At 34.1% G+C, this 8,912-nt stretch overlaps 3 protein-coding genes across 3 annotated transcripts; all 3 read left to right on the forward strand.

Annotated features, from left to right (window-relative positions):
* Positions 1 to 1,064: 1,064 nt before the first annotated feature.
* On the forward strand, positions 1,065 to 2,719 carry LOC117109540. Its single transcript, XM_033251912.1, has one exon. It carries the CDS (start codon positions 1,101 to 1,103, stop codon positions 2,688 to 2,690), a length of 1,590 nt encoding a protein of 529 aa, XP_033107803.1. The 5' UTR covers positions 1,065 to 1,100; the 3' UTR covers positions 2,691 to 2,719.
* Positions 2,720 to 2,917: 198 nt separating this feature from the next.
* LOC117109545 lies at positions 2,918 to 4,421 on the forward strand. Its single transcript, XM_033251916.1, has one exon. It carries the CDS (start codon positions 2,955 to 2,957, stop codon positions 4,380 to 4,382), a length of 1,428 nt encoding a protein of 475 aa, XP_033107807.1. The 5' UTR covers positions 2,918 to 2,954; the 3' UTR covers positions 4,383 to 4,421.
* A 188-nt stretch (positions 4,422 to 4,609) lies between these two features.
* Positions 4,610 to 8,200, forward strand: LOC117109543 (cell adhesion molecule 2-like). The gene has a single exon (XM_033251914.1). The coding sequence runs from the start codon at positions 4,640 to 4,642 to the stop codon at positions 6,080 to 6,082; it is 1,443 nt and encodes a 480-aa protein (XP_033107805.1). The 5' UTR covers positions 4,610 to 4,639; the 3' UTR covers positions 6,083 to 8,200.
* The last annotated feature ends 712 nt before the right edge of the window (positions 8,201 to 8,912 follow it).

The following is an 8,912-nucleotide window of genomic DNA, read 5'->3' on the forward strand; positions in this document are numbered from 1 at the left end:
CTGTAGATCAGAAATAACAGACCCTCTATCGTATTTGACATGGAAACGTAACGATGTTGAGGTTCGGTCTTCACAAGTTGAAACATCTTTCAAAACAGATGCTTACATAATATCCTATTCATTCATTGCCAGTGAAAATGATCAAAGATCCACATTTACATGTGAAATGACAACTCCAGCAAATACTGCAATACGGCGAAATTGTAGTACTGGACCAATCAATGTTCTTTATGCTCCACACGTGCGCATCGAGCAAACCGACGTTGTCATACTCGGAAACGAAGCGATATTTATTTGCTACAGTGATTCAAATCCAGCAGAAGTAACATTCGAATGGAACTTTTATCCACCACTCGATGAAAACATGTATACATTAGAAAATAAACGCATTTTGAGAATTCTAAACACGCAAAAAGATATAAATGGTACAATTATTGAATGCAAAGTAACAAATTCCATTGGAAGTCGGTCACAAACTTTTAAAATCATTATTTTTAGTTATGGTTCAAAAGATGCTAAAAGCCCATTGGAAAAGGAAGAAATAAAAACAGGAATTGAAAAGAATAATTTAGACATAGAGAAGACCAATAGTAAGCATACAAATCCAGATACTATTGAACCTGTAAACAAGAACACAAATAATAAAGACTTCTCAATATCATTTATTGTTGCCATTGCAGTGGTATGCATCATATTAATTTTGGGCTTAGCCTTAATACCTGTTGGCTACATGCGATACACACGAAGACAGCCTAGTGACACCGTCAGTAGAGGAAGACCTGTTTCTATACCTGATGTATACTTTGAGCCTAAGGACCACGTGGATCCTATGCTACCACAGTTAGGTTTATCAGCTCCATGGATGAGGACAGTAGGAGTTCAAGTCCCTGGTGAATGTGAATATGATGTGACGTATACACAGGTATCACCACAGTCTCGCCAGGCCTACTACTCACAAAGGATGTACACGGCAGCATCGCTTTGAGTTCTTAAATTTTTTACCTAACATATCTTAAACCAGTAACTCAACATTGTTTTTTATAATACACGCGTCTAATTGTATTACATTTGTTCATGAATATTCATTAGCTGTGTGTTTAATGGGAGGAACTTTATACATTCTTATCGTTTTATTGATGAACTTGAATACTCTATCAACATTGTCAGTACACGATATTCATTTATTAACACTTTGGCATATTTTAAAGAGGGACCACTGCAAACATGTTGATTTGAAAAGAAAATTTATAACGATGCAGTTTTTATTGTTGTTGATTGTCGTGATTAACATTTATCCATCGAGTAGTTTTACCGGATTTCGCAAAGAGCCCGATAAAGAAACTCAACCAGAGGGTGGACTAGCTTATTTCAATTGTATTGTCGTCAATCTTAACGGTATGGAATACGTTTCGTGGATTCACGATGGTAAAAAAATTAGTAAAGATGGAACAATCCTTGACAAAAAATTAGATGATAGATATAATGTCGATAGTAATGCTTTGCTTGGTACATTTAATTTGCATATTCGAGACGTTCAAAGAAAGGATAGTGGAATATTTGTTTGTGCTGTATTTAAAGGCAACAATCAGTTGGTAGCTGAGTCGCAGCCAGCTAATTTAACAGTGCTACAAATTCCACGAGAACATTATCCACTTTGCTCTCCTATCTTAGCAAGTTATAAAATTGGAGAAAACATTATTGTTACCTGTAGATCAGAAATAACAGACCCTCTTGCGGATTTGACATGGAAACGTAACGATGGTGAGGTAAGGTCTTCACAAGTTCAAACATCTATCAAAACAGATGCCTACATAATATCGTATTCATTCATTATCAGTAAAAATGATCAAAGATCCATGTTGATATGTGAAATGACAACCCCGGCAAATACTGCAATACGACGAAATTGTAGTACTGGACCAATCAATGTTCTTTATGCTCCACACGTGCGTATCGAGCAAACGGACGTTGCCATGCTCGGGAAAGAAGCAATATTTATTTGCTACAGTGATTCAAATCCACCAGAAGTAACATTTGAATGGAACTTTAATCCAGCACTCGATGAAGATATGCATACAATACAAAATGAACGCATTTTAAGAATTCTGAACACGCAAAAAGATATAAATGGTACAATTATTGAATGCAAAGTAACAAATTCCATTGGAAGTCGGTCACAGACTTCTAAAATCACTATTTTTACTTCTGTTTCAAAACCTACTGAAACCGCATTGGGAAAGGAGGAAATAAAAACAGGAACTAAAGAGAATAATTTAGACACAGAAAAGACCAATAGTAAACATACAAATTCAGAGACTATCAAACCTGTACACAGGAACAAAAAGAATGAAGACTTCTCAATATCACTTATTATTGCCATTGCAGTGGCATGCATCATAGTAATTTTGGGCCTAGCTCTAATACCCGTCGGATACATGAAATATACACGACGACAGCCAAGTGACACCGTCAGTAGAGGAAGACCTGTTTCTATACCTGATGTATACTTCGAGCCTAAGGACCACGTGGATCCTATGCTACCACAGTTAGGCTTAGCAGCTCCATGGATGAGGACAGTTGGAGTTCAAGTTCCTGGTGAATGTGAATATGATGTGACGTATACACAAGTATCACCACAGTCACGTCAGGCATATTACTCTCAGAGGATGTACACGGCAGCATCGCTTTAATTACTTAAATTATATCTAACATATCTTAAACCAGTAACTCAACATTATTTTTATAATATACGCGTCTAACTCTATTATATTTGTACATGAATATTCATTAGTTGTGTGTTTAATGGGAGTAACTTTAAGCACTCATGTTGTTTTGTTGAGGAACCTGGACACTCTATCAATACTGCCTGTGCATGGCATTTGTTTACTAAACACATTTTGACTTATTTCATATAGAAATCACGGAAACGTTTGTTTGAAAAGAACAATGTAAAAATGCAGATAACATTATTGTTGATTTTTGTGATTAACATTTATCCATCGTTTACTTTTACCGGATTTCGCAAAGAGCCCGATAATGAAATTCAACCGGAGGGAGGAGTAGTTTATTTCAATTGTATGGTGATTGAACTCGACGTTCTGGAATACGTTTCGTGGATTCATGATGGTAATATTATCAGTAAAGGTGGAATAATCACTGACAAACATATAGATAAGCGGTACATAGTAGACGCTAATTCTTTGCATGGTATTTTTAATTTACATATTCTAAATGTCCAACGAGAAGATAGTGGACAATTTATATGTAATGTATTCAAAGGCGAAAATGATGTTGTTTCTGCGTCACAGCCAGCAAACTTAACAGTACTTCAGATTCCTGGTGAACATTATCCAATTTGCTCTCCTATCTTATCAAGTTATATTATTGGCAAGAAAATTGTTGTTACGTGTAGATCTGAAATAACAGTCCCTCGTGCAATTTTGACATGGAAACGTAATAACGTCGAGGCTACGTCACATGTTGAAACGTCTATAGGTACAGATTACATAGTTTCATATTCACTAGTTGCCAGTATTAGCGATCACAGATCTTTATTTACATGCGAACTGACAACCCCAGCAAATTCAGCTATAAGGCGTAATTGTAGTAGCGGACCAATTAATGTTCTTTATGCTCCACAAGTTCGTATTGAGCAAACAGACGTTCTGGTGCTCGGGAAGGAAGCCATCTTTATTTGCTACAGTGAATCAAATCCACCGGATGTAACATTCGAATGGATATTTAATCCATCACTTGAGAATAGTATGTATACATTAGAAAATGAACGTATTTTGAGAATTCCCAACACTCAAAAAAATATAAATGGTACAATTACTGAATGCAAAGTAACAAATGCTATTGGAAGTCGGTCACAGACTTTTAAAATTATTATTTTTAGTTCTGTACCAAAAAATGCTAAAAACCCATTGGGAAAGGAAGAAATAAAAACAGGAAAAGACAGTAATTTACAGACAAAAAAGAAAAATAGTAAACATAAAAATCCAGAGACCATCGACTCTGTAAACAAGAACAAAACGAATGAAGATTTCTCATTACCACTTATTATTGCCATTGCAGTGGCATGCATCATAGTAATTTTGGGCCTAGCTCTAATACCCGTCGGCTACATGAGATATACACGACGACAACCAAGTGACACCGTCAGTAGAGGAAGACCTGTTTCTATACCTGATGTATACTTTGAGCCTAAGGACCACGTGGATCCTATTCTGCCACAGTTAGGCTTAGCAGTTCCATGGATGAGGACAGTAGGAGTTCAAGTTCCTGGTGAATGTGAATATGATGTGACGTATACACAAGTATCACCACAGTCACGCCAGGCCTACTACTCACAAAGGATGTACACGGCGGCATCGCTTTGAGTTCTACTATTCCAACTTAGAAAGACCCAGTAACTTAATATTATATTGCTTATGCACAAATATAGCCGTATGTATTTTAAAATGAATATTCATTAACCGTCTGACCTGTGGGTGTACCCATACCAATACATGCTGATTCATGGAAGTGATTTATAATCTACACATTTTCTTATACCAATTTCTACGCATGTTATAAAGATGATTTTAATTTTGAGAATGTAGCTTTCCAAATAATATAGCAAAGGAACATTTCAAAAATGCATATGGGCTTATTGATGTTCCTGCTATTCCTAGCTTGCATTTATCCATCGAGTTCATTTACCGAATTTCGCTTTGAACCACAAAATAACCGACAACCGGAGGGTGGAGTTGCTTATTTTACTTGTATGGTGGTTGATCTTAACGATATGGAATACGTTTCGTGGATTTACGGTGATGAGAAAATAAGTGAAGATGGAATAATTCTTGACAATCAATTAGATGAAAGGTATAATATTGATGGTAATGCTTTGCTTGGTACATTTAATTTACATATACGAAACGTTCAAAGAGAGGATAGTGGACAATTTGTGTGTACTGTGTTTAATCGTGAAAACCATTTAATTGCCCAGTCGCAGCCAGCTAATTTAACTGTGCTACAAATTCCTCGAGAACATTATCCACTTTGCTCTCCTATCTCTGCAAGTTATAAAATTGGAGAGAACATTGTTGTTACTTGTAGATCAGAAATAACAAACCCTCTTGCGGATTTGACATGGAAACGTAACGATGCTGAGGTTAGGTCTTCACAAGTTGAAACATCTATCAAAACAGATGCTTACATAATATCCTATTCATTCATTGCCAGTAAAAATGATCAAGGATCCATGTTTATATGTGAAATGACAACCCCGGCAAATATTGCAATACGACGAAATTGTAGTACTGGACCAATCAATGTTCTTTATGCTCCACACGTGCGTATCGAGCAAACGGACGTTGCCATGCTCGGGAAAGAAGCCATATTTATTTGCTACAGTGATTCAAATCCACCAGAAGTAACATTTGAATGGAACATTAATTCACAGCTCAATGAAGACATGTATACATTAGAAAATGAACGTATTTTGAGAATTCTCCACACTCAAAAAGATATAAATGGTACAATTATTGAATGCAAAGTAACAAATTCCATTGGAAGCCGGTCACAGACTTTTAAAATCCTTATTTTTAATTCTGGTTCAAAAGATGCTAAAAGCCCATTGGAAAAGACGAAAATAAAAACAGGAATTGAAGAGAATAATTTAGACAAAGAAAAGACCAATAGCAAACGTACAAAACCAGAGACCATCGACCCTGTAAACAGAAACAAAAAGAATAAAGACTTCTCAATATCACTTATTATTGCCATTGCAGTGGCTTGCATCATAGTAATTTTGGGCCTAGCTCTAATACCCGTCGGCTACATGAGATATACACGACGACAGCCAAATGACACCGTCAGTAGAGGAAGACCTGTTTCTATACCTGATGTATACTTCGAGCCTAAGGATCATGTGGATCCTATGTTACCACAGTTAGGCTTAGCAGCCCCATGGATGAGGACTGTAGGAGTTCAAGTTCCTGGTGAATGTGAATATGATGTGACGTATACACAGGTATCACCGCAGTCACGTCAGGCATACTACTCACAAAGGATGTACACGGCGGCTTCACTTTAGACAGTTGAGTCAGCATGTTTATCATTAAGTTTTAAGTCATTTATATCTAAGAAACCGACAAATGGTAATATTATGTATCATGAATTTCCAACAAGGGCTGTAATGTAGCATGTGATGATTATACTAAAGAATAATTATTTCTTGATAAAATTGAGAAGTGTCTTGTAGAGTTGTATATGTGACATACTCTATGCGTAATTTTAGCAGAAAATGCTTATATCAATGTGTTCCTCTTAAATATCGAGGCAAAGCAGTTTCCTTAGGTTTGCCGCAGATACTCACATTGTTAAGCATCATTAGCCTTCTCCTATCAGCTCTGCAATTGTAGAAAAAAATAGTACTTATAATAAGAAGGCACTATAAAAATGTACAGATGTACAGATGTAAATAGTAGATTCGATATAACTCAGAATGCGAAAAAAATATTTCAGTATCATTGTGTAAATGTTTGAACCTGAATTTGAATAATCTATTTGGATGCTAATATACTAATCACATTATGTTGTACTGATTTATATCTTAAGCTTTGCTAAATTGTGTTTGCTATTTCTTACTATTGATATATTTCCTGACTGGAATAACGTATTTATAAAAAATATGTGTAGGTTATTTAATACTTTTTTAAAACTACTTGTAATCCCCATGTTAGCTTACCTAATAGAGCAAAGTATAGTCTGAGTGGTCTTACTAATTATGTATAATTATATTATTCATTATGTGTAAAAGTAAATTAACCTATGTTTTGCACGAGATGTATTTCCATCAAACGTACAGAATGATGTTAAAAGATGTACATGATGGGCATAATTATGATCATGTGGTGGCGTAGTTTGATTTCAGTATCGTATTAATACTCGTTAATACCCGTAAGCGTAGAAAATAATATTCGGATAGCAGGGTTAGGCCTATCACTGCTCTAATCTCAAATAGCTGTATATTTAATAATAAGCAGAAGTGAATATATGTGTGGGTATGTGGGAGGGGGAGTTGATGTGGTATGTGCCGGTGTGTGTACGACGTGTGCTAGTATTTTGTGGATGTACATTTCAATTCATAGGATCTATGTTTAACTTTAAATGGGAATATAAAAACAGTAAATATTCATTAATAATCTGTAGATATTTTAATATTACTGGAGATCAGATTAATGTTAGATAAGTTTATGTACATTATATGTCGTTGTAATACAGTATTATTGTCTAATAGGTTCTTTGAACTACGTAAATTTCCAAAAATGAAGTCTTGTTCAAATTGCTTCTTAATGATATGATGAAAAGTATTTATGTTCTAAACACCTTTCGAAGTGTCTTCAAAAAAGGTATATATAGAAAAGTCATAGATGCCCGTTGGCCTTGACGTTATCCTGATATTGATGAAATCGACTAGTCTAGAAAGCTAGCGAGTCTACAATGTGCATCATGAGATTGTCGTAGTCCTAATGTTGATGTTTTCTGCTGTCGTGCATGGATAAATGACTCATAAAATGAACGTGTACGGTAGATTCATTAAGGCTTTACAATCACGCTACGGCAAAGCTAATCAATGAGGCTCATCCATGACGGTAAGAGCTGGAATTTCCCTGAAATAAATTATGTAGATGTGCGAGTTGTTAGCATACTGTTTTTATGGTAAGATCGAAGCATAGAAATGATCGAAGCTAATAATTATTTGCCAATGGAGAAAATTACCTCAATGACAAATCTTAACGGAATATTAAGCTTATAAAACAACATTAATTTTTCCCCTAACTTTAACCACTGCCTTGTTAAGAAAGTGAAATAAACCAATACAACTAGGCCTATATTGTAGAATATGACGGAATGTTTGTATAGTATTCCATATATTGTAGGTTTATACCGAGTAATAATTTAGAGTGATGTATGAAAACCAATTATGTGTAATGAATGTAATTATAAGTAGTATTGTATTTTTTGCATACAATTTACTGTATCTGTATAATAGTATGTAATAGTTAATACTTAAAACCCTGAATGAAATTACATACTTTGTTCTGCTTACTCAATGCGTTCAGCATCAAAATCACTAGATTTTTGTTAATATGAATTCAAAAATAATATTAAAAATATAATCAGTCTGAGGAGCTATGCTTGAGACAAATAATATGATTTACTCCTTTATTTAAGTGTTGTTTCTGTCATTTGACATATATATATATATATATATATGTATATATATATGTATATATATATATATACATATATACATATACATACATATATATACATAATTATATATATGAATACCGTACATATATAAATCATATATATATATAAATATATATATGCATATAATATTCAAACAGTAAACAAATAAACAAATAATAAGTGCTCAAATAGGAACATGATGTTATTATTTGCTTATATATATATATATATATATATATATATATATATATATACTAGTTTGATTATGAATATATAAGTATTCTCAATGTATTTTGATAGTTCTATCCAAAACATGTACAGTAAGCCTAAATTTTTTAACTTATTAATTAAGATATGAATTGTACGGTATGGTATGAAATTACCAGTAGTTGTTACTGTGTTTTATGCGTCACGTGTAATTATACATTATGGCCTAAATATGAAGTGCTATTTGTTAAATCACATCGTTACCTCAATTCATTGTGTAATTGTAGTGTTGATAGCTTTCTTGTCAAGATCAATGAAGACGACGCTAGACCAACAAATAGTATTCTTCCGTCACTGGTAGTTAAGCTTATCGAATTACATGATTAAATTTAAAGCGAAACATTAATATTTTATTTATTTATTTATTTTTTGCATAATACAAACATTACAGTGAACAG

The sequence above is a fragment of the Anneissia japonica genome, unplaced genomic scaffold (assembly GCF_011630105.1).
Source record: "Anneissia japonica isolate Jap-2015-1 unplaced genomic scaffold, ASM1163010v1 scaffold287829_len2072220_cov186, whole genome shotgun sequence".
In the NCBI taxonomy this organism is placed as follows: Eukaryota; Metazoa; Echinodermata; class Crinoidea; order Comatulida; family Comatulidae; genus Anneissia; species Anneissia japonica.

Excerpts from the sequence above, each read along its gene's own strand:
- LOC117109540 (XM_033251912.1), top strand. The coding sequence starts at position 1,101 with ATGGGAGGAACTTTATACATTCTTATCGTTTTATTGATGAACTTGAAT.
- LOC117109545 (XM_033251916.1), top strand. The coding sequence starts at position 2,955 with ATGCAGATAACATTATTGTTGATTTTTGTGATTAACATTTATCCATCG.
- LOC117109543 (XM_033251914.1), top strand. The coding sequence starts at position 4,640 with ATGCATATGGGCTTATTGATGTTCCTGCTATTCCTAGCTTGCATTTAT.